General features: G+C 49.7%; 1 protein-coding gene across 5 annotated transcripts; it reads right to left on the reverse strand.

Annotated features, from left to right (window-relative positions):
- Window positions 1-1,740: 1,740 nt before the first annotated feature.
- Window positions 1,741-11,952, reverse strand: SERPINH1 (serpin family H member 1). 5 transcript variants are annotated; one of them, XM_023535512.1, is made up of 7 exons: window positions 11,151-11,289; window positions 9,715-9,758; window positions 8,332-8,527; window positions 6,582-7,249; window positions 5,301-5,399; window positions 4,966-5,198; window positions 2,427-2,729 (listed from the first exon to the last, which is right to left on the reverse strand). In XM_023535512.1, exons 3-7 carry the CDS (start codon window positions 8,373-8,375, stop codon window positions 2,427-2,429), a joined length of 1,347 nt encoding a protein of 448 aa, XP_023391280.1. In that variant the 5' UTR covers window positions 8,376-8,527; window positions 9,715-9,758; window positions 11,151-11,289. The 5 variants fall into 5 exon arrangements, with proteins under 5 accessions (XP_023391279.1, XP_023391280.1, XP_011366709.1 ...); XM_011368407.2 differs by lacking the exon at window positions 8,332-8,527; XM_023535513.1 differs by lacking the exon at window positions 9,715-9,758 and having other exon boundaries at window positions 11,151-11,288.
- Window positions 11,953-26,049: the final 14,097 nt, after the last annotated feature.

Here is a 26,049-nt window from a genome sequence, read left to right on the forward strand (position 1 = left end):
TGACTTGACATGGTGTTTAGCACAGAGCAGAAGCAAAACACAAAGGTAGTACCAGCTGTATCATTAAAATCATTCTGGTCAAGAAATACCTACTCACCCTTCAAGGCAATGCATGTTACCTCTTCTAGAGAGCCTTTCTTGTCCTCCCCATGGCAGCCATAGCGTCCACCACTAGACTCCCACAACCCTAGTATCTTTCTAGCAGCCTTTTCCCTTACTTAGCAAATGTGTTTAGTGCCTTATATGTGCATGATGCTGAATCTGAGTGCAGGACATACAGTGACGAACAAGACATAGTCCCCATTCTCATAGTGGGGACAAACAGTGAATGTATCGAAGTGGATAATTTCAAGCACTAAGGAGTCAGTAAAATAAGATAACATAGAAACTGAGGTGGAGGAAAAGCTGCTTATATTGGGTGGTCAGGTAAGGCCTCATTGAGCAGATGACATTCAAGCTGAGTTCTGGATGACAAAAAAAGGAGCCCTGCAAATAACTAGAAGAACCACTTGCCAGGCAGAAAGAACAGCTAATGCAAAGGCCTTGAAGCAAGGGAATACATGTCTGAGAGCAAAATAATCCAGGGGACTGGAATACAGTGAGTACTGAGCACACCTGTCACTGGCCCTAAGTCTCTACCTCTAGATAAAAACCCCTTGAAGGTAGAGACCTAATTTATTGAGTCCACAGTACCAGACAGACCTGGAAATCTGAACAGTTAAATTTCTGTTGCAGTAATAATGGGAGTGAATCAGCTGGCCTTTCTGCCGCCCCATTCACATCTTAGAGCAGTGGTCCCCAACCTTTTTGGCACCAGGGACCAGTGACCCTATGAGAATCTAATGCCTGATGATCTGAGGTAGAGCTGAGGCTGTGGAGCAGCTGCAAATGCAGATGAAACTTCTTGCTTGCCTGCTCACCTCCTGCCATGCAGCCTGGTTTCTAACAGGCCATGGGCCAGTACTGGTCTGCAGCCTAAAGGTTGAGGACCCATGTCTTAGAGGACTCCATCTGGGTTGCCCAGACAGGCAGGGGCTCCCTCCCTAGACCAAGAACCCCTGGGCAGAGTTGTTGAGACAAAGAACCAAAGAGGTGCCCACAGAGAACTGACCTGCCCAAGGTCACACAGCCAGCAAACAGCAGAGATGGGGCTCGTATCCAGTTCCCTCTGCTCCTCTGCCTCCCTGGCCATGGGTCTTCTGTCCTGTGCATCCCACTTGCCCTCTCCCTCCCAGAACTGTGGCATCAGGAACCCCAAGGACCATGAGAGGAAACCAAAGTGATTGAGATTGTGTCAGGTACTTCCTCCCCTCCTGTTACAAATGCAAACACAGAACGAGGATTCCACAAACTCCTTCCTTCCAAGGCCCTGCCCAGTCAGGCAGCCTGAGCTTGTACCCTCTGGCCCTACATGTAATTGAGGTCAGTTTGAAGTAAAAGTTTAAGAGGCCAAAGCCTGGAGCCCTGTACAGCAGGACAGGGACACCCTGGGCTCCAGGTCCAGCGCCATCACTGTAACCCTGCAAGCCATCTTTCCAGGACAGTCAGAGCTGAAAAACAATCTCCTGAGTCAGGAAAGAGCAGGCCTACTGCTCAGCATCATCTGCAGTCAGGTGCCAACATTTCAGGGTCTGATATGGGCTATTAGCAGCAAACCTGGTTTAACAGAAGGAGCCCTTGTCCCTAGGGAAGAACGACATGGGAATCTCTGATCCAATCATCTTCATTCTCCCAACGAAATTTCATTGGAAAAGTTTTATTGAAAAAAAATTGTACAAATTAAGTTCTTGGTTTGACAGCAACAAAGGCTCATTTTCTCCCTTCCCTCCCACCTTTGAAAATTTATTAAAGGAAGGAATTCATCCCCATAATGCCTGACCAGAGTCTGCCTAGGAGCCCCCCTACCCATGACCTATTTCCTGATCCCTGTCACTAGGGCCAGGGCCATGGTAGAGGTGCCTGTCCCAGGGGCTGCAGCACCTAGTTTTATAGTTGAGGGAAGTCGGGGAAGATTGGGATAGAGCTGGCGGAGGGGGCTGAGGTGGTAATAGTGTCAGGAAAAGAGGATCCCCATTTCCCGAGGGCTGGGCTAAACCCCCCAGCTCAATTCTGTCTCACAGATGAGAAAGCACTTGGCTATAAATATGAACACTGACTGAGGCAGGCTTGATCCTAGGAGTCTGAGGGCAGGGCATGATGACTATTGCCCAGGTCCCATAGGATGTGGGGCTGGGCTCAGCATCATGATGTCTAAGCAGAGTGAATTCTGGCTGGGAAGGTCTGCTCAGACACACAGGAAGTCTGCTGTTCCCCGACCCACCCATGGAATTTCCAAGGTCAGTACCTCAGTTCCCCCCACCCCCATAGCACCCATGTGTTTCAGGAGCCTTCAGCTGCCTTCTGCCATCCCGTGCCCACCCAGGGCCCTACAATTCATCTCTCATCTTGTCACCCTTGGGCCGGACCAGGCGCCCAATGAATAGCAGGGAGCCGCTCTGGGAGTCTCGAACCAAGAAGATGAAAGGGTGGTCAGCGTAAAAGAGCTTGGGGCTGCGCAGCTCCTCGCGCCCATAGATGTCCTGGTCAAAGGGGTTGCCCTCCGTGTCCCACTCGAAGGCGGTGGCATGGAACACACTGGCCAGGTACAGGTCCTTCTTGCCCGACATGCGCGACAGATCTGCCTTGTTCTTGTCGATGGCTTCAGTCAGACCCAGGCCAGCCAGGTGTTTCTATGGGACCAGGTAGGTGCCAGGTGAGGCCACAGTAGGCAAGGCTTCCAGACCCTCACCCTCCACCCACATCGCCTGCCATCTCCCACTCTGTTCCTCAGAGCAGAGGATTATCACTCCCTGGCCACTTTCTGTGTGCCAGACATGGATGGCATGGGCACTTCAGTTCTCATGACAACCCTGCAAGCGCTTCTAATTGCCATTTCACAGATGAGGAAACTGAGACTCAGGGGAAAGGCAGAACTTACCCCTGGCTCTGCCCAGAAATCCTGACCAGTGCTTCTCAAAGTATGTATGGGTCACGGACAGCCTGCATCAGCTTATATGAAACACACATTCCCTGACCCCAGCCCAGAGCCACTGAATCTCTGTGGGTGGATCCAGAACCTTTTTAACAAACGCTCTAGGTAATTTCTGGCACACTGGAGTTTGAAAAAGACTGATCTAAGGACAGCTATGACCATATCACATTGGGGCGTAAAACCTTTCCAGAGTGATATGATGTCTGGGATTTGCTTCAAAATAATGTGATGGGGGAAGAATGGGTGTGTATAGATGAATCCTTGTTGGTCGTTGGGTGATATATACATGAAGGTTCATTACATTTAATATTTTAATACATTCCTATAGTAAAAAGTTAAAACATACACACACCCTGTCCACAGCTCTGCATAGCTCTCAGAAGCCAAGCACAAACTCTCTCACATATGAACTGTGCTTACATTGCAACCTCACTTCTTAAGCATGCCCCACCCTGTTCTCCATTGGACAGCCTTACTGAAAAACCAGCATCCTGGATGGTATCTCGATGGCTATCCCTTTTCCCCATAGGTCTTTGGGATAGGGAAGGCCGTTCAGAAAGCCTTCCCTATCCCACAGACCGGTGCCATGACTCCCTGGGCCTCAGTATCCCCAGCCTCCCACTATCTGTCTCTCCTTCCTGGTTCAGAGCTCGCCCAAGGCAGGGCCTATGTCCAGGGCTCTCCTGGAATCTCAATGCAAAGAGGCAGCAGTACATGACTGTGGGCTGAGTGAATAGCAGTCCCTGGAGCCAGGCTTCTGCAGGGCAGTCCACCTCCCTGGCATGGCCAAATAAGGCACTAGATCTGGGGTTCTGAGACAGGCGTTCTAGGCCCAGCTAGTCCAATCCCAATGACCCTGTGCAAGTCACTCACTTCAAATTTCCCAACTCAATTTAACCCAAGGACTGGTGGGTAGTGTCCACCCAGGGTTCCAGAAGACATGGGAGAAAGAAGGGGAGGAGGGGGTAGATAATGGCCACTGCAGAAGAACAGGCTGGGGAAGAGTTGGGACAAGCCCAAGAGGGAGACACCGATGGCTCCCCACTGGAAACCTCAGTGCTGTCTACAGTACAGACCATCCAAGCTCCACTAGTCTCTGGTTTGGGGCCTAAACTCCATTTCACCTCAAGCTTTCTCTCTCCATACTCTCAGCAGCAAGTCTGAATCAATTCTGTGGGTGAGAGGCCTGCCAAGGAACCATTTCTGGCATTCAAGGCAAGAATGAGATGAAAGTTTCCATTTGGAATAGGTAAAAAAAAAAATCTCTCTCCTGATTCACAAAAAGGCCACCTTGAGGACTAATTGCAGCTCCAGCACTTACTAGCCAGAATAACCTTAGCAAGTCACTGCTTCTCATCACCTAGGTGGTCATAGAGGGAAATCATGTTGGGTAGGTAGGTTAATTTTCTAGCCATCCCAAGTGACCCACAGTTGAAAGCCATGATTAGTCTTATTGCTGCATGTGGGACGATCCTCCAGCTTAAACAGTGTGTAACTGGGGGCCTGTTAGACTCTCAGAGGCAGCACAGGAAATGATTAAGGGCATGGCTTGGTGCCAGATATCTGAGTTACTGGCCATGTGACTTTGGATAAATTATTTAACCTTTCTGAGCCTCAGTTTCCTCATCTGTAAGAGAAGATTGACAGTTCTACTTAATAAAGTTGTTTTGAGAATTAAGAGTTTGATACATATAAAGTGCTCAGGAGAGAACCTGGCATAGAGCAAGTAAGAGCTTAATTTAGCTACTGATGTTATCGTCATCTTCCCACAGACAGAGCCCATGCCTCCTTCCCCAGGTACCCCCGCAGCCAAGACCAGTACTGCTTGGATACCCAGAGGGGGGCTCAAGATAGACATGCTGAGCTGGTGAATGGGTGCCCTAAGCATCCCCCTCCTCCAAGCCTGGAGGCCCCCAAGTTGGGCCATCTCTCACCTGCAGGTCATGGGTCACCTCCACCACACCCTTGGGCAGGGAGATGGCAACAGCCTTCTTCTGCATCTTCCCCATCCATATCTTCAGCTGCTCTTTGGTCAGCATCTTTTCAAGGCGCTCGAGGGGCTCCACGTGGTGGGGCATGAGGATGATGAGGCTGGAGAGCTTGTGGGCCAGGGGCATTTCCACGATTTGCATCTTCTCTTTCTCATCATCATAGTAGTTGTAGAGGCCTAGAAGAAAAGCAGAGAGGGCACTGGGCACGCTGCAGAGCCGGGGCAGGGCCCAAGCACCCTCAGATCCCCACCTTGGCCTCCACTCTGTAAGGCACCTACCTGTCCGGTGCATCATGGTGACACCCACGGTATAGGAACGGGTCACCATGAAGCCTCGGTTGTCCACCATCTTGTGGTGGAATCTCTCATCCCAGTGTGCTGTAGCAGAAAGTAGGATACAAGGTCAGGAATAGATGCCCCACCTCGAGACACAATCCCAACTGCATACCCTGGACTTATCCCTGCCACAGGCCTCTGTTCCAGTCTTCGGGCCTCGGCTGCAGCCTGCCTCCCCACTGAACACCAAGCCCACAGAGTATATGCTCCCTGCTTTGGGGGACGGGGTCTTGGCCCCAGGACGTGCTGCCTGTAGATATGACTCTCTACAGTCAGGGCCTGGCTACTTCCACACGAGAGAGAATTCCTTCAGAAGAGGGACACTCAGTTCGGCCACCGCCATGTCCACCCTCAGCCCTAGTGCCTACCAGGCATTTGGGAAACATGTGCTAAGCTGGACTTCCCACTCCACCTGCTAAGGGGTCTGTGCCCTGGGCAAAGGGTGCCCCAAGACCACCCCTAAGTCTTGTCTCCAAGTCCCATCCATCTCTGTGGCCAGAAAAATGACCCCAAAACCATGCATAATTGACAGTGGCCTAAGCCCTGCCCTATGTCACAACCTGACCTGTGTTCAAATCCAGGCTCAGCTGACGACTGCTGTGAGACCTTTCACTCTTCCTACCTTGGTCACTTCATTTGTAAAACAGGAGTTAACTCATCCCCAAAGCACACCATGAGAGGAGCAGTGCTATCCATATAAGTCCTCAAAAATATGCAGTAACCCCAAATCAAATCTTCAGTTCAACACAGATGCACCTGGGCCTGAGTCCTGGCTCTGCTCCCTCTAGCTAAAACTGTTTCCTCACCTGTGAAATGGAGGTAAAACTGCCTGCCCCCCAGGGAACTTTTGAGATTAGGCCTGATCACAGGTGTGGGGCCTTTCTACAGCTTACATCTGAGGCAGAAGTGATTACTCAATTTTATTGATTCTAAGACAAGCAATAGCACTTTGCCGTGATGAAACACAGTAGGAACACATTCTCTGGAGTGTCTGCTGGGCTTGGATCTCTGCTACTTCCTTTAGACACAGCGCTACACCTATCCGAAGCTAGTGTCTTCTATCTAAAAAGGTTTAATAACAAGGCCTGCCCCATGGTTGTTATGAAGATTCAAACACAAGCAGTGCTCAAGAATAGGGATCTCACATGTCCAGGGGCTCCAGGGAGACATGAGGCCCCGCCCAGCCCCACCATGCCCGGCCCGGCCCCGCCCCTCCAGACTCACGCTTGAAGAACATGGCATTGACCAACAGTGCGCCATCCGTGCGTTCCACCTCCTTGGTTACCTCAGGCAGCTTGCCATCGGTGGTCTGGGCAGCCCACTCATTGATAGACTGCAGGGCGCTGCGTTTGTCGCGGAAGTTGATCTTGGAGTGTTCGCAGTTGTAGTGCTGCTTGCTGCTACGCACGAAGTCATCAGCAAAGCTCACGGAGCTGGGTCCATACAGGCGACTGCCCAGCTTCCAGGTCACATTGCGCGCAGTGTTGTTGCTGAGCGAGCGCAGCAGCTCGCCCAGGCCTGCGTGCACCTCCTCATCGCGCAGCTGCTCGGCGCTCAGTACAGCCTTGGCCTGCGATGCCGTGGTCGCCTTGCCACCCAGCGACACAAGCCCCAGCGACGAGGCCACCACCACGGGTGACAACAAGATGTTCTCCACTGCCTGGTCCTTGGCCATGGCCTGGTAGAGGCTGAAGGCCAGGCCAGCACTGCGCTCAGCCAGCGTGGCTGCCTTAGGGCTCAGCTTCTCCCCTGTGCCAGGGGCTGCTGCAGCCACCGCAGGTTTCTTCACCTCTGCAGCCAGGGTGATGGCCAGGAGGCAGAAGGTGCTGGTGAGCAGGAGGGAGCGCATGGCTGGGAGGTGGGTTGTGTGCGCCACTGAGGACCTGTGAGGACTGCAGAGAGAGTGTGGCCCTGAAGCCCTAGGTGAGCCTCCCCCATAACCATTCCCCACCTTCTGGCCACCAAGTCTCCTGAAGATGGGAACAAGAAAGCCCAGAGTTCTGGGGAGCCCAGACCTAACTCAGGCAGGGGGAGGTCTGCCAATCTCGCAGAGGCCTGCTTTGACTTCTCATCCAAAGCAGGGTTCCAGGCAAGTCACCACTTCACCCTTGTGATTTCTAATGCTGAACTTAGAACACTTAGTCTGACGTGTTTAGTATGTGTATTTCATCACTAATCTGTGACCTCCAGGAGACCAGAAAACCTAGCCAGTCTGGCTTCTCTCTATATCCTCAGTGCCTAGCCCACAACAGGCCTCAGCTGTTCCTGAAGGAACAGAAACCAGGGCCACCTGGCCAGCCCTAGGGTCCTCAGTTTGTATAAAGGTTAGTTCTGATCTCATACAATCCTAAAGCCCTTTTCTAGTGGGAAAAAAAGTGGCAGATGGGCTTAATGTCTGCATGAAGCCCAAGTGCCTGGGCATAGGATGTCTTATGGGACAGAACTATAGGCCTGCTCCTCCCCTCCATGCCTTTCATTCTGCCCTGGATGTTAATGAGTCATTGGTTGTTTCACTCATTAAATGAGAGAGCCCAGATGCTCCACTCTACTGCCCGAGGGTGACCTTGAGAGTGTGTGCACATGCATGTGCATGTTCACCCCTCTCTGAGCCTCAGTCTTCATTTTCCAAGTTGTAAGGGTCTTGGTCTCCACACCTGAGGCCTCTGTTTTGCTAAGGACTTGTCTGCCCATCTGCCCACAGCCCCCGGAGCGGATGGGAAATCCCCAGGACAAAAGCTGGGTTGGGTTGGAGAGTAGGTTTCCTGAGAGAAAGGATGCTGGGGGAGGGGGTAAGTCACAGCTCAGAGGAGCAGTGACACCCCCTCCCCTTTACCAGAGGCTGGTCAGATGTGTGTTCAGCCTCCCAGAAAGCTGGGACAGCTGCTGCCACATAGGCCATCTGCTCTGTGGCTTCAGGGTTGCCCTCAGGCCCTGTCCCTATACCACAGAAGTAGTAGTGTTCCCTAGGACAAACCTCACTCCTCTCTGGGGCCTCCAATCAGGATAGTCTTTCCACATAAGACATTTCCACACTTCCCCTTCTTCAGCTCATTTCCCCCTCTACTTCATGCAGCGGGACGGAAGAGGAGATGACAAGGCAAAGGGAAGGGTTGAAAGGAACACTGGTGGAGGCTAGGATCCTACTGCTCTGGCAGCTGCCATCTCGTGGTCTTCAGTGAAAATGGAAATTTCAAAATCCTGGTGGAAGACTCAGGACTTGGGCCTGCCTGTGGGAGCACTAGGTTTCTGGGAAGACTCTACTGCCGAAGAGGTCCTATGAATCCCTCTCCCCACCCCCGATCCCCAGTCCCCTTCCTGGGCTGCCCCCTCCTTGAAGGTGCAGGGCTAAGGGGAAGTAAAGGGTACATGGGGAGAGGGGTAGGGAGAGGAAGGCCACTGAGATCCACAAATGCCTGCAGGAAGGCACAAGAGAGATCTGTACCCTAGAGCACATATTGTGGAAGTAGAGACTTACCCTAAAGTACAGCTTCGGGAGGCGATATCTCAGGGCCTCGCCACCTTCCCCCCAGCCCTAATTTCTTCCCCACCAGGCCTGGAGCCTCAAAGACAGTGACCATATAATTACTTTACAAACAAAGCCACTTAAGAGAGTAGAATGAGGCCCTATGAATTATTATGCCAGGAAAACAGGGACACAGTCACCCTCTTCAAAGGCCACCTCTAGTCCAGAGAACTGATGCCACAACTCAGACCCCTGCATTCCCTTGAGAGACAGTCAAGAAGCCCAACTACCTCAGCCCTGCCACGTGGCAGACACCATCCTGACAGCCCCTGTCCCCAGCCAACCAGAACTTCAAAGTGCTAGGAGGGGCTTTTCAAGAAAGTTCCAAATTACTAGTTTGGGATTCCTGAGGCAGCCACACAGCTGTGCTCCTGCTCCGGCTTCAGTGACCAGTGACGTGGCAGGCTGGAAAGTGAATTATCTCCACCAGCCAGGGAAGCCTGAGAAGCAGGAGGCCTGGGTTCGGGTCCCAGGGGGTGCCATAGAGCCCCCCTTGCCTTAGCTTCCAGTCCACACAGGGAAATGTGCGGTTGTGAAGGGCTGCTCTGTTAACAAAGCAGCAGGAACGGAGGAAGGCAAGTCACTGCAAGCAAGCCAGCCTCCCACAGCCCAGCCCATGTTGCTGCAGAGAAATCCCAGCCTTTAGGCCAAGGTTAGATGATTTACAGTCCCACAGAGAAAAATACACAATCACATGATGCCCACAGTGAGCGAGACCGAGTTGAGACTGGATTCTGCGTTTTTGTAAGAAGGAAGGAAAGCAGCTGCCAGTGGGGGTGCGGGGGGGCCAGAGAGGGTCTCAAACACTTAAACACTTGAGGGGGTCTAAGGTACCTTGAAACTGCCTCAGAGGGAGGTCAATGCCTGCCTTTTTCATTCTGAAAGAAAACAAAGTGAAGAGGATGGGATAGGGCAGAGCCGGGGTGGTGATGAGACAGGGCCTGAAAGGCCCAGCCTCCAAAAGGGACCCAGTCTGCACTGCCCCTGGCAGGAAGGCAGGCCTAACCAGTCCCAGATCTACAGAGACCTTGGAGGTTGTCCATCTCTCTTTACGGGAGTGAGGGAGGTGGGTGTGTAACTGAGGCCAGAGAGGGGCAGGGAGCCACCCCAGGTCCACAGGGATCAGTGTGGGGTCAGGCCTTCTAGCAGACTCTTTCTTCCCAGAAGCATCCACAGAGCCCTTCCTGAAGGCTGGGTGTGGTGTCGTGTTACATACCCAGTAAAAAACATTTCTGCTGGGAATCCTGGTGACCAGAGACAAAAGAAGGGAACTGGAAGACCTCAGGAAGGGGGAATAAACCATCTGAGGACAGGAGGGTGTGGTCCCAGCCTTCGACTTCCACGGAACCAAAGCCCCCTAATGTTCCCCCAGCCTCCATCCGGGTCCTGCAGCCCTGAGGGACCAGCGGGAAACCGAGAAGAGGAGGGGCCAGTCCTGGAGGTGGTTTCATTCGTCCTCCACTCCAGCAGCCTCAGGAATGTCCCTAAGCTGGGGGCAGGGAACTCCAGTATCTGGAAGTAGTCTTAACCCTGCTCTTGGGGGAAGTAGGGGAGACTGGTGCTGGTCAAGTCCTTCCTCTAGCTGCCATCAGCTACGCATGCAGGCAGCTGATGAGAAATGGAGCCACCGTTGGTGACTCCTCCAAAACCATGGGGACAAGAGCCAAAACCCCACAATCCCTGGAAAAGCTAAGACTATTTAATTTCTACTCCTACCACCCTACCTTCAGGAGGCTCACTTGCCCCAACAAGCCAGTAAGGAGCTGGTCCACCAATCCCTGCGGTCCCTGGGCCTCAACCCCGGAACTGGAGGCACCCAACCTGCAGAGCCCGCCCAGACGACCACTGCCTGCTGGAAGGGGCCCCAGACCCATCTCTCTCTTTTTCCCTGCAAAGAATGGAATCTCAGCGTCCTGGCCCCAGCCCCACTGTTTCTTTTCTGCCATCACACCCCTGCCCCAAACTTTTGGGGAGTCCTGCACCTTTTCCGAATCCTCCGGGTGCCGGACTCCCCAACCCGCTCTGGTCGCTGCACTAGCCCTCAGGCTCGCTCCGCCATCGCCATCTAGCCTTAGGTTCTCGATCTGTACCCTCCAGCTGCCCCCAAAGTGCCAGGGACTCCAGTTTGCGGGATCTGGGTTTGGCCTCCAACCACTCCCGGGGGCCGCCCGCGCCTCTCGCTGGGTCGAGCGCCCTCAAGGCAACCGCCGCTCCCCGGGCGCACCCCGCCTCCAACCCCCAGCCCTACCAGGGCTGCCCCCGCCCCTCACCTGGGCCGGGCCGGGCTGGCGCCGGGACGGGACTCACCGACCCGAGCGACGGACGGACTCCACTCTCCGCCGCTCCCCTCTCCCCACGTCTATATATGGCGTCCCCTCCTCCCGCCCATCCCGAGAAACTTCTGGAAAGTTGGAAAGGCTTCCGGAGAGTGCAGCGGCTCAGCCAAAAAAAGCCAAAGACCTCCCCCATATCGCCCCGCTCCCGCTCCCGCCCCCTCCCTCTGCGGGAGCTCTCCCGGCCGCTGGGTCCTATTGCCCCCCTCCGTAGGATGAGGCGTGGGGATCCCCCGCCGTGGGGCCGGCGCCGGGACCCGCATGACCTGCAGAGGGCTGGGGTCCTCCGACTCAGCGGAAATTCCGGACCCTTGTGACCCTGGAAGTGGGGGCAGGGGAAGTTCGGACTGCGGAGCTGGAGGGGACACAGAGCTCCAGGGTCCAGGACCTCGGAGAGGAGCCCCCTTCGATCCCCAGGCTCTCTGCACAAACCAGCTTACTCCTGATCGCACATTCCTTCCAGCATCCCTATTTCTGCAGGGCTCTGCCCGGAATGGATCCACTCCCTTCACTTTTTCAAGCTCAAATTTAATTGCATCCCCCTAAACACCCCCTTCTCAGTCAGGGCCCCTCTCCTTTGTCTCAGGGAAGGTAGTCAGAGGTTGGGAGGCAGAGTCCTTCTCCACCCACAGTTTTTCCTGAACACCTTGGCTGAGCGCCCCTCAGTGACTGCCCTGAGTGGAGAGGGGTTGGACAGACCCAGTACCTGCTCCTCACCTGGTAAAAGTCCTGGAGTGATAAAAGCAGAGACACCTGGGGAACATCGGATGGTGTGGCTGGGCCTGGAGGGGTGCACAGAAAGGGAAACCCTGGCTGTCCACTAATCAATTTGCTGTGTGACCCTAAGCAAGTTGCTTCCCTTTTCTGGGCCTCAGTTCCTTGGGCTATGAAATGTGATGCTAAGTCAGTCCTTGCTTCCTTCTCTATCTATCTCTATTTATCTTTCTTCTAGGTCGTCCCTGCCCCACTCCCTGTCTGGGGCCCCTCCCACAGACTCCAAGTCTCACTATCTACTCCTCCCATCCCACCCTTTCACAACTGATAGCCCTCTGATTTCTGAGTTAAGCTGGGGTATTCATTTGTGTTCTAGGCACTGTGGACACAGCTCTCTGCCCTCAAGGATGTACAATCTGAGTTGAGTATGTAAATGTGAGGAGGGAACTCAGGAATGCAGATTATTTAGAACACCCTCCCCCCATCTTATTTAATAGTGAAATGATAGATAACAGATAGGCATGATAGGGAGAGGAAGGGACAAGGTAGAGAGACACTTTATTCATTCACTCATTCATTCAATCAATAAACTGTATTGAGCATCTTCTTTCTTCCAGGTATATCCCTGTAAATGAATTCTAGCAATAGGCTGATGAATCATCTGGATCCCTGGCAGCGGGGGTGGCAGTGGGCCCTTTCCGGCCACCCCAGCCTGGTAGGGGTGACTAACTTCTCAGTCTGGGTTAGGCTGCTCCTGCTCAAAGTCTGATTACAAGGACTGTGGGAAATGTGAGATCACAAGAGCTTCCCACTCTTCGAACTGGGGTCAAAGATTTGGAAATTACTTGAATCCTACAGCAATCATCATAGAATATGACATCTTACTCGAAGCCCCATGGAATCTTTGAATCCGCCTAAAGAATATTAGAATTTTAAACCTCAGAGTCAAAGAATCTTAGAATAAAAGTATTAAGGACTGCAGGTCAAGGATTCCTGTTTGTAGCCCCAGGCAAAAGTCCTCTCTGTAGTATCCCAAAAGGCCAGGCATCTCCAAGGACAGGGAGCTCACTCCCTCAGAGGCAGCCCAGGATTCTTTCTTAGGACAGGTTAGATCATTAACAAAACCTTCCGGACTTAAGGTATGTCCATCTCTTTAGGGTGGCTGCCCTAGTTCTCACATGCTTTCTTCCTGCTTCAACTGTATTGCTCTTAAGGATAAGTCCTTCCTAGTCAAAGAAAACACCTGGGTCACAGGCCAGACCCCACTCACTACCCTACGCCCCACTTCCCACCTCCAGCTTGGCCCTCAGATAGTAATTGGCCAGGGAGCTAAGGGTCCACCAAAGCTGGTGGAATGAAGGAGAAATTTGCCTTGGTTTCCAGCAGGTGTCAAAATCCCAGAGATTTCCTTTCTTTCACACTCTTGCATCTCTTAGCTTTCTGAGGCTTCACCAATACTTTAGGGCAAGCCAGTGAAGCTTCATCTGTATTTGCACCTGCTCCCCAGCACTAGCATCACCACCTCAGCTCCACCTCAGATCATCAGGCATTAGATTCTCATAGGAGCACTGGTCCCTGGTGCCAAAAAGGTTGGGGACCGCTGCATTAGGGGAAAGCTGAGTGCTGTGATTCTCAGTGATCGCCCTGAATGGGAAGGGTAAACTGAGGCTTATGCTGTTAGATAAACCCAGAGTCTTAGAAGGACAGAGTGGAAAGGACCAATGCTCTCCATTTGTAGATAGGGAAGCTGAGGCCTAGGGAGCGGGCTGGGTCTGAAGACCATCTGCTAGCCTTGCCAGACCGCTACTACAGCTCAGACTGGGTCAGAAGCCTCCTCTATGCTGCATTATCTCTGTGTCATCACCCTGTACTGTCATTAGAGACTTTGGACAGATACGGCCTTTTCCTTCTCACTCTGAGCCCCCAGTACCCAGCACAGGATATGCCCAAAAGAGGCACTTGGTAAGCGTGGCCAGTGATGCTTCTTCATTCACTAGTGATGAGAAGTGGCTGTCTGAATCTGCTGGGCTCCAAGCACTTTGTTTCCTCCCTGAAGAAAGACAAGGCTTCTTTAAATTTCCAAGATCGGCAAAAAAATTTCAGGAGCCTTTGCCACATTATTCCTAGCTCTAAGCCCAGCCCAGGCCCTGCTGACTGCAGCCCTTCCCCCATACTCCCAGGCTGCACTCTTATCGGAGGGGGAAGAGGACCTGAAATACAGAGAAATCCAGCATTTCACGTCTGGATTCCTCCGGCACCTTCCGATCCCCCCCCCCCCCCCCCCCCGCAGGAACTGTTCCTGCCCTCCCGCACCTCCCACAGGGGCTCAGCTGGAAATTCCCTAGGTCCCAAGAGGGATGGGCAACAGGAAATAGAAAACCATCAAGTTCAACTGCATCCACACTGTACAGAAAGGAAAACTGAGGCCCAGAAAGGGGCAAAAATTTGCCTGAGGTCACACAGCAAGGCAGAGGTGGAGCTGGTCCCTCCCCCACATCTTGGACCGCCAGCCTTCCCTGCACTCCCCTCCCCGCTCAATCTTCCAACTGACCCACCAGGTAGGCAGGCCCAGTTTTGCCAGGTATCACACAAATAGCTTTCTTTGGTATCAGCGACTAGATTCCTATACTTCTCACCTTATATTATTCTAGGACAAAAGCTAACATGTTATTTAAGTGCCCAGCACGTTCATATTATCATATTGAATACTTTCGGGTTAAGTAAAAATGTCCTTGTTTTAAATATGAGGAAACTGAGGCTTGGGGAGGCTAAGAATGTCTAAAGGAATATAACAAGTTTCAGCCAGAACTGGGATTTGAACTAGGTCTATTTATAAGTGGGAAGGTCGGGGAGGGGAGAAGAGGAAAGAGATATTCATGGGACACTATACTGTGGCCAGGCCCTTTGCTGGGCACCCTAAACAGTATCTCACTTTTGATTACTGGATGTTAATTGGAAGAAAGTGTAATCTCTGTCTGTCTACATGTCATACAAGTGGGGCCTAGAAAGGCTCCACTAACCAGGCCATGGTGAGTCCTCTCCCTCAGGAGCCCAGGGCTTCCACAGGCAGTTCTCTGAGATGCTGTCCAGGAGCCAAGAATCTGCTCACAGTCCAAAGCATGAGTCAGGGAAACACAATTTCTGCAATTTCTGATTCTCTCTCTCCAGAGTGTGGGGCCTTCCAACCAAATAGGCTGTCCTGTAAGCTGCCACGTTGGAGAGTGGGAGGCCAGTGGGGGTGGTCGGACAGCACGTGATTCCTCTTGTCTCCTCCCAGAGCAGGCCTGCCCCACCCCGACTCCTCTGCAATCCTGGTGCTGAAAGAAGTCACACAGTGCCTCCACCCACACGCCTGACAGAACACCCGAAAGGCACATGCCCACTGACACAGGACACTGCAGACACACGTGTCCACCCACCCCTTGTGGCTCTGTCATGCAGTTTGTGAATGTCTGTGTAACTCCAAAGCAACAAAAATGCACCACACGCGGCACACATGCCAAATAGGTACCTGTACACAGGCGCAGACTCAAGGGGTTGGGGAAAGAGCACGGCCCAGAAGTCAGGGATTTCACTCTCACCTCTTCACCCCTTGTTAGCTGTGAAATCTTGAGGAAGTCACTTCCACTCTCTGGGCTTCAGTTCCCATTCGTAAAATGAGAGGAAGTGACTTCTCCTTGCCACCCCACTCCCTGCCAGAGGACATTCCCCCAGCATTCATATCAAAGCCCTCAGGCATTTCTTGAGCATCTCTCACATGCGGGGTGCCAAAAACCCAACAAGGTAAGGACATAGGTCCCATTGGAAATGGAATGAGCTGGACCCAGAACACAGGAACAGGGCTCCTGAGCCAGCCCAGGGATCCATCCATTGCACCAACTCGAAACCCTTCTGTGGCTCCCAGTGCCCCTGGAGAAAGTCCCAGCACTTTCAGTGCCCTCGTTACCTTGTAGCAGGCATGCCAGCTTGCAAATGCAGGTCCTCCGTGCCTATTTAGGGCCAGAGCAAAGGAAGACACTCTTTGAAAAGCTTAGCTTTGGGGAATGGGGAGCACATTTTATTTAGGGTGGACCGGAGGCTCCCTTCCCTGTCCCAGCTTCCCCCTCCTAGGTCTTCTTGGGCAGCCATGGAAGTGGCTCCAGCTGCCTGCAAGGCCAGGCTTGGAGGGCTGGTAGGATGGTAGGATGGTTGTTAAATACTGCCTTGCTCTTTCCCTTCCCCTGCTGCCTCTCCTCCCATCCCCTCGCCCAGCACCCAGCTCTTCTCTCCCCCAGGCGACACCAACAACTGTAATAATAGTGATGCTCAGATCAGCCACAGGGCTGTTCCCTCTGTTTTAGCATCTCTGACACTCAGAAAAGGGACCCCTGAGCTCTGACCCCCTGCCCCACCCCTAATCTGCTTCAGCCCAGGGCAGCTTCCCCAGTGAGATGAAGTGCAAGAAGCACTTTATCTGCTAGAATGATCCCTGCTGGCCTGTGAGAAACTGGTGACATTCCTTGCTGGCAGGGGAAGGACTGGATGAGAGGGGAAGTGGGGGAGGAATGAGACTTATTTTTCACCCCTTATGAAACTTTGGACTGTATGAATGCTTAAATATTCACACATTTTTTTAAATTTAAAATGATTTGTGTTCTTTTTGAAAAAAACATTTTTTAGGAATTTAGCTTAAGAAAATGATTTTTGAAAATATGAGCATAGATATATATGTACAAGAATATCCGTTACAGCCTCATTGGCAGGGCCAAAAATTGAAGATCAAGAAGGGATGGACTATTGGCAGCCATCATAAAGGAGAAAGCAATTTTAACCCTTGAGCACAGAAAGATAACTCGGTGGACTGGTGTATAGAAAGTGGAGTAGCTTATAAAACAGCATGTTTGTGGAAACTGCATGTGCAGAAGCACAGATGTATAAAAGAATGTTCACCAAAGAGTCAGCTCTTGTTATTAGGTGATTTCCACTTAACTTTAAAAACACTTCTGCCATTTGGATGTGTTTTTTCCCCCAATGAATGTGATTAATAAAAATATAGATAGGTAGATAGATAGATAGATAGATAGATAGATAGATAGATAGATAGATAGATAGACAGACAGACAAATGGATAGATAGACAGATAGATGTATATAATATTCATAGAAAAAAGTTCAGAAGGAAATATCCTTAAATTGTTTAATATTGTTTATCTTTGGAGATGGAAATATACATTATCTCTATTTTCTCCTGTTTCCCTAATTTTTTTTTCAATAGCATATATCACTTTTATAATCAGTTTTTAAAAATCAATAAAGTGAATAGAAAAGAAACACCCAGTGGGAGGTCAAGCCAGGCCTGAGCCATGTGTGGGCTGGGGCTAGGGAAGTGCAGGTGGTGATGGGACCTGGGGCTCGGGCCCCCCACTGCAGCAATGGGGAAGAGGGGAGGCTGGAGCTGCAGACTCTCTGGCCAGGCGTGGCATTTTCCACCACAGGCCGGCTGGCTTAGGCCTCAGGCTAACACAAGCTAGATCCTGGTAGGATTTCTTGGAAAGCAGCCAGGGCGGGCAAGCAGAAGTCCCAACAGAGACAAAGTAACTGTGTAAGGAGGCAGGAGTATGTGTGGGAAAAGCCACAGAAGATGACCAACCAAGGCCAGGGCTCAGAGATTCCTCCTGAAGGCAGTTTAGCAGGGAAGTGACAATGGCATATGATGCTTTTAAAGTTCTCTGCCTGCTAAACGGAGAGTATCAGAGGGAGGCCAGAGAGGAGAACGTCACAATAACCTAGAGTGAGATGCTAGTGCCTGGGCCCAGGCGGGGGCCATGAGGCTAGAGAGGGCTCAGGAGAAGGAAGGAGGACTCTCGGGTGTCCGGCCTGTGTGAACAAGTGGCAAATGGTCCTCCTCCTGAGATGAAGATCCTGAGGGAAGATGGTGAGCTCCGTTGTGTGTAGATTGGATAACCAGGAAGCTGTAGCATCCCTGAGTCTGGCATTGACTGAGAGAAGGCCAGGCTGGAGAGGACAATTTAGGAGTCATGGCACAAAAAAAGTAATAGTTGCCATGGGAGGGAAGATGTAGGTAAGAGCAGGTACAGAGGGTGAGAAGAACAGGCTGAGGAGAAACAGGCCCATGCCAGGTAGAGGGGGCACCTCTGCCACCTCCAGGAAGGAGAATCAAGGTGGAGATGGCAGGGCTGCTAGTGGGGCGGGAGCAGAGGGAGGAAGGCCAATTTGGATTTGATGGAGCAATGGTACCCTCTATCCCCGCCTCCCTGGCTGGGAATGCTGAGGGAGGACCAGTCTGCCGCGTGGTGATTCTTTGGCAGTGGGGTGGGGCAGAGTCTGGATCTGTACACTCGGCCAGGCCCCATTGGTTGGTGGGCAGGAGCCAGTGCAGAGACAGGCCGAGCTGATGCAACGTGGGCCTATCGTTGCAAGCCCTGCTGAGGGATGCAGCTGTGCTGGCCGCTGCCCAGAGGTTCCAGCAGGGAGCGGGCGCCTGCTCTGAGGCAGGCTGGAGGTCTGGGACTGCAGCCCAGTCAGGCCCCAAAGCCGTCTGCTCTGGATCTGCTCTGACTCAGGAGGGAAACACGCCTTTCATGGAAGCACGCAGAGTCCTCAGCCCTGTGCCTCTGCCTATGGGTGTGCACGAGGTGGGGGAGGGGCCCCAGCTGATGACGCTGCTCGCACAGCTGTCCCTCTCAGGCTCAGAATTTTCAAGGCCTGATGGGAAATAGGAAAGGAGGAGCTGGGCACCAGCAGAGCCCAGGCTGAGAGTCAGGTCCTGGGTTCCAGACTGTACTCCGCTCCTGACTCTGTATGTGACTTCAGGCAAGTCTCTGATCTCTCTGAGCCTTAATTTTCCCATCTCTTTGGCTGGGACAGAGAGTTGTGAAAAAGAACTCATGTTGGAGGCTGGAGTGGGAAGGGGGTCACCAGGGGCACAGCTGACAGTCTGAGCACCCAAACTAGACATAGGAGAAGGGGAACTAGCATTTATCGATGCCCGCTGTGTGCTGGGAGTTCTTAAATTCTATGTTAACTACCTGTTGTGAGATAGGCATTTTAATTCCATTTGCAAATGAAGAAACTGAGCCTCAAGCAGCCCAAGAAAGATAGAGCCTGGATTTGAAGCCAGGTTTTTCTGCTTGGGGTCTGCAGTTCTGTCCACTGCAGCCAGCTGGGCTATCAAGCTCCCTGACACAGAATCTTGCCCCTGGAAGACTGACAAGGGTAGGCTGAGTGGCAGAAAAGGTCTCAGCTGCAAATCTGGACAAAGCCTGGTCCCCAGAACAAGGCAGAAAGACTGGTTTGTGCAGCGAGCCAGTGGGTTGGTCAAAGGCCACAGGCTAGGGCAGCACGGCACTGAGATGAGGCTGCCTTGACACCAAAGTCCCGACAGTACAGCCACTCAGCCTCCATCCATACTCAAAGCACTGACCCATCAGCAAATCCTGCCAGAGGTCTGCCCTACCACCTGAAGTGCAGGTGGGTCTGCATCCCAGGGGAGGGGTGTGGAGGATGAGCAGGCCTGGTGACCACACGGCTGGTTCTGAAACTAGGCAGTTTCAGAGATGTATCCTCTTTAAAGGGTTACCCCTGTAGGGGTTCTATCAGTGACTTTCTAGAGACAGAAGGATTTGACCCAAAGGCATCATGTTGACATAGAAATCCAAACATGGGCGGGCCATTCATTTTCAAAACCAACGTTTCCTAAGCAACTGTTCTGAGCCAGGCTCTGTGCTGAAAACATAGAAACAAATCAAATCCACTCCCTGACCTTAAGTAAATGGGGCTCACACAGGGTGCTCGGGTGTGACAGAGGACAGGAGGAAGAGAGCTCCAGAGCCTAAAATTACCTAACTCCATTCAGGGATGGGGCAGGGAAGACTTCCTGGAGGAGGCTGCCTATGGTTGAGAGAGAGCTCACACCAAGCAGAGAAGACCTGGGGAAGGTAAGAAAAGCGAGTCTCTCTCCTTAGGTGTACAATTAATGGGAACACCCCAAAACACAGTAATTATGATAACTAATATTTTCATACAATATTTTTTAAAGTCAAAATTATTGCAAAAAATCCATGATGAACAAAATATCAAATTTTTAAATAAAGACAGGATTCAGGCTAACTTCATGGGTATACAACCTGTGCAGTTTCACAGGGCTCTAGGCTTGCTTAAATATTCTGCCATTGCTCTTGTGAAATTCTGAATAATTTTTGAAGAAGAGACCCCACACATCATGTAGACAAGGTCAATAAAACAGTACTGTGTCAAGCCATATTAGAGACTAAGCCAAAAGAGAGAAAAAGTAGTGATTTAAAATGTTTGATATTTTGTTCATCGTGGATTTTTCTGCATTGACTTTGATATTTTAAAAAATGTTATGTAAAATGTTATTTCTCTTAACTACCGAAGTTTTTGATGCCTTTTCTAAAATTATTTGTTTGTTTTTTGTTTGTTTGATAATTGCCTCCCCGTTTGAACTGGCACACCAGGGTGAATGCCTCACTTACCTCACCCTAGTCCCAGCCCTAAGAGGAGGCAAGTTGAAGAAGGGCATCCCAGGCAGGGATGCATTGGCAGGGCCACGTTCCTTCTGGAGGCTCTTGAGACAAATCTGTTTCTATGGCCTTTCCAGCTTCTAGAGGTCACCTGCTTTCCTTAACTCATGGCCCTTTCCTCTGTCTTGAAAGCCAGCAGTGTAGCATCTTCATATCTGCCCCCCTCTCTCATCTCCGCTCCTGTCAGCACATCTCTCTCTGACTCTGAACCCTCCTCACTCCTTCCCTCTTGTAAGAAACCTTGTGATGACATTGGGTCTCCAGGTTAATCTCCTTATCTCTAGACCCATAATTTAATAACATCTGCAAAGTCCCTTTTACCATGTAAGTTAACATATCCAGAGATTGGAACATGGACATCTGTGGGGGCCACAGAAGCCAATCCTGTGAAGGCCTCGGAGTAGAGGTGAGCACCCCAAGCAGAGGAACTGCATATGTAAAGGCCCCAAGACTAGAATGAACTAGGCATGTTCTCAGAAGAGCAAGACCACCCTCCTAGAAAGTAATGCTCCAGTTACTTTGATTTTAATTAATTTCATCCATGGGGCCAGTCCCACCTCTGTAGATGAATGTAGTGTACTCATCAACTGGGACAACACTTACAGAGCATTCCCTTGGCATTTAAGGTCATCTCCTTCATCCCTCTGCTTCTAACTAGCCCACCCTTCACATGCTTAGCCCTGGATATTTGAAGAAGGTGCCTGCCTGGGTGCTTGCCTGGAGCTGAGAACCAGACTGGCTCTGGTGGAGGAGTGGGCCCGGCCCCTGGTACCTGCATATAATCCTGCTCTTTCTTCCCTGTCAAAGGCCAAGATTATGTGGCTGAGGGAGGATGGGGGCAGGAAAGGTTGGACCTCGAGCAGTGGCAGCAGCCTTCAATGGCCATATTGTTAGCTCTGGGCTGTGGTGGGGAGGGTGCCAGGGTCTGGCTGAATGAGGCATCTGTGCTCTCTAGGTCAGGATGCCCAGGTCAGGGGCTCTCCTGGGAGATGTCTCCCACTCCCTACCACTGCCCAGACCCTGCCATTTGTCTTCCTTAACATCCCTTGTACTGGTCCCTCAGCTATCACTGGCTGACTCGCCTTACCATTGAGTATTGGATGGTGGCCTTTGCTGTTAGAATGGAAGCCCTCTGAGAAGGTCAGGAACTGTCTGTCTTGATCACCACCAAGTCCCAGCACCCAGCCAGAGCTTGATTCAGAGAAGTTATTCCATTAAGTGTGCAACGAATGGATGAATGAATGAATGAGACACTGTTGCCATTCTTCCTTGTCTCATAATCTCTTCCTAGACCATTACACCAGTTCCCTCACTGCCTTCCCTACTTCTGGTCTCTCCTCTTCCTCGCCGTTGCCTGGGAATCATACTAACGCATCATCTAGTTAACAGTTTCCTGGGCTCCTTGAGACCCTCAGGATCCAGCCAAGCCCCTGCCAGCCTTGCCACCAGGATATTCACTAAATTCTTGTCCCTGCCCCTGCACTACTCCTCGAGCATACCTGACACTTCCCACCTATGTACCCTTACACTTATGGATTCCTAGGCCCAGAATTCCCTTCTTCCTCTTTTCCCCACCTGTGTGACTCTTACTCGTTATTCAAGCAACAAGCTCCTCCAGGAAGCCTGCTTGACTACCCCCAGGTTCCCCACCCCACTGCATCCCACTCCCATCACCTCGGCACCAAATGTAAATAACCCCTCTGCCTCTCTCTCCAGATCATGCGTTCCTCAACGGCAGATATTGAGTCTGACTCATGTTTTTGTCATAGCCAGGGCCCGGGACCTGGTCAGGCATGGAGCAAATACTCAGCAAAGGTGTAAACTTAGCCCCATGACGGTGGGCGCAGCCGGAGGCCTGACTAGTGTGCGCTTCTGCCCTCTAGTGGTCATTTTGGTTCACTGCGCTTTTCTGTGTCCTATTTATAGACTTCATTAGGATAACGGACCCCTAGAATAATGGTTCTCAGAATGTGGCCCCAGGACCTACAGCATCAGCCCCACTTTGGAACTTGTTAGAAATGAAAATTCTTGGGCTCCACCCCAGACCAGTGAATCAGAAACTTTATGGGTGGGGTCTAGCAATCTGTTTCCAGGTGATTTTGATGCAGGCTAAAGTATGGGAACCCTTCTCCTAGGAGCCCCAGGTAGCGTAAGAGACATCAGGACCCACCTGGTAGGGTTGCCAGTTAAAATCCAGGACTCCCAATTAAAGTTTAATTTCAGGCTAACAACAAACGGTTTTTACTGCAAATATTGCACCAGACATTTTTATACTAAAAATTTATCTGAAATTCAACTCTAAATGGGTGTCCTTTCCACCACCACCACCACCCCCCCCCCCCCCCCCCCCCCCCCCCCCGCCTTCTATATCTGGCAGCCCAAGCCCGCCCGGGACTCTACTCTTGATTTAATGCTCCGTCACCATTTTGAAATTCTTAATAATTTTTGGACATGGAACCCTGAATTTTCATTTGGCACAGGTAGTCCCAGGAAGGACCCTTCCTTACAAAGCCTCCTCTGGAACATTCAGGACCCGGAGCTCAACGGTAGAAGGAATCAGACCTCCAGCAGCTGTGCTGTGTCTCTAATTGTCCTAGCCACCTGGTCTTCCACATCCCCCATTGTTCCCTTCCCAGATTAGTCAAACCTTCATCCGTTCCTCCCAGATTGTGGTTCCTGTCTCCTCACTGTCTTGCTGCCTCTGTCCTTGCTCCTTCTAATTTCCGCCTTCCACACAGTGAAGTCCCCACAATGTCTGCCCATGTCACCTTCCTCCTCAAAACTTTTCTCTGGGTGTGTCCTTACCACTGCTTTTATTATAACAGCCATCTGCCATTACAGAACACAAAGTTAGGAATTTTCTCTCATCTTGTGTTCTGCCAAGTAATCCTGCCTTGGGTGGATGCCTGGGGTGGATGGGGGCGTGTCATGGGTAGGACCTGCCTGCACCCCTTGGATGAAGAAATAGGGAGTTATCGTTTAATGGATACCGAGTTTCAGTTTTACAAATGAAAATTTTCTGGTGAGAGATGGTGGTAATGGTAGCACAATGTGTATATACTCGATGCCACTGAACTGCACACTTAAAAATGAGAACATGTAATTTTTATATTATGTGTATTTTACCACAATATTTTTAGAGCTTTATTTTTTAATTTTGTTTGGTTTTTGTAGGTAATTTTTAATAAGTATTTAAAATTTTCCAGTTTCATTTTTATTCTTATGCTTGGATGTGAATTAATATTAACTTTGTAACACGTTTGATATCTTTCATCTATTCTAGTCTATCCCCTAAGTACAATAATCTTTTCTTTAACTACCCAACACTTTTCTTGTCTCTTTAATTCCCACTTCCCATCCCTTCCCCTTTGGCAACCATCAGTTTGTTCTCTATATCTATGGATCTGTTTCTGTTTTGTTTTATTTATTCATTTATTTTATCTTATTTTTTTTTTTTTTTTAGATTCCACATGGAAATGGGATCGTATGGTATTTGTCTTTCTCTGTTTGACTTATTTCACTTAGCATAATACCCTCTAGGTCCATCGATGCTGTTGCAAATGGCAAGATTTCATTCTTTTTTGTTGTAGAATAATATTCTATTGCATATATATACACCACATCATCTTTATCCAGTCATCTATTTATGGACATCTAGGTTGTTTCCACATCTTGGCCATTACTAGTAATGCTGCAATCACACAGGGATGCATATATCTTTTCAAATTAGTGTTTTTGTTTTCTTTGGATAAATAGCCAGAAATAGAATTGCTGGATCATGTGGCAGCTCTGTTTTTAATTTTTTTGAGGAATCTCCATACTGTTTTCCACAGTGACTGCTCTAATTTACAGTCCCACCAACAGTGCACAAGAGTTCCCTTTTTTCCACATCCTCGCCAGCACTTGTTATTTGTTACCACAATTTTTTTTTTTTTAAAGTAAAATGCTTGGAACTAGTACATGGCCCAGTACATAATACACACTCCTTAGCAGACACCAGACCCTTTCAGGTCGGGGTGTGAGGCCCAAACTCTTGTCATAATGACACTAGGCATCACTGGCCCTTTCACTAATGTGTAAGAGCAATGGTAGTACACCTGCTGGTGCCCACCCCCCCGCAAGCTGTACTAGAAGTGATTGTATTCTTCACTGCCATGCCCTCTCAGTAAAACACTGCCAATTTCACTCAAGAAAGTCATTGATGAAGCAATAAAATGTATTTAATTTACTATATGTTATTCTTAAATGCACATCTTTTTAATATTCTGTATGAGAATTGTTTGAATTATGAGCCGAACTGGCCACTCTTTTCATGGAACACCATTTTTACTTAAAGGAAATATTGACGGATAAATTATGATTATACAGACTTGAGTGTCTGGCAAATATTTTCTCAAAAATGAATAAAATAAGTCTGTCATTTCAAGGCAAACTGACAGTATTTGTTGCTAATGATAAAATTCAAGCTTTTAGTGAAAATTCAAATTTTGGAAAACTTCTGTTCCCCACTGTGGGCTTGACAGCTTCCCAATACAGAAATACCTAGGAGACATTGTGGATTCAGTTCCAGACCACTGCAATAAAGTAAATATTGCAATAAAGTCAAATAAATTTTTGGTTTCCCAGTGCCTATAAAAGTTATGTTTACACTATTCTGTAGGCAATTAAGTGTGCAATAGCATTATGTCTACAAAAACAATGTACACACCTTAATGAAAAAATACTATATTGCTAAAAAAATGTTGAACAGGATCTGAGCTTTCAGCAGGTTGTAATCTTTGTTGGTGGAGGGTCTTACCTTCAATTTGTGAAAAACACAACATCTGAGAAGTGCAATAAAATGCCACATGCCTTACTTAACTTTTCTGATGAGATTGGTGGTGACATTAACAAATTTGAATTTTTAAATGTTATATACTGAAACTGATCAATATTTGAAAGACTGCATAACTTGGTGAACCATTTTTTCCCCCACAGATGGCCAATGCATACTGTTACAAAATCATGCAAGGGTAAAAGACATATTCAAAGTGCAATGTGTCTTTGGATTTTAATGTAACTGAGAAAGAAAATGTCACTGATGTGTTTTCAGATTCTAATAGCAACTAACCTTCAAGAAATTTGGGTTTTGAGTCTGGGTTAGTATCAAAGAAGAATAGCTACAATTCTTTAAAAAGACCATTAAAATACCCCTCCCTTTCTAACTACATATCAATATAAACCTGTATTTTACTTCATAAACTTCAACCAAAACAATATATTGCATCTGTTTGAATGCAGAAGCAGGTATGAGAATCCAGCTGTCTTCCATTAAGCCAAGCATTAAAGAAATTTGTAAAAACATAAAACAATGCCACTCTTCTCAGTAACCTTTTTGTTTTGCAAAATATATTTTTCATGAAAATATCTTAACATTTAATAAGATTGTTATTGTTAAATTACTTAAGTATTTTTAAGTGTCTCCATTTTATTTTCTAATACTGTAAATACTGATATAAACCAATTGAACTGGAGTTCTCTGAGGTCTTCAATAATTGTTGGGTGTGAAAAAGGGTCCTGAGACCAAAAAGTTTGAGAAAC

This window comes from Pteropus vampyrus, unplaced genomic scaffold, assembly GCF_000151845.1.
Source record: "Pteropus vampyrus isolate Shadow unplaced genomic scaffold, Pvam_2.0 Scaffold141, whole genome shotgun sequence".
Taxonomy (NCBI): domain Eukaryota; kingdom Metazoa; phylum Chordata; class Mammalia; order Chiroptera; family Pteropodidae; genus Pteropus; species Pteropus vampyrus.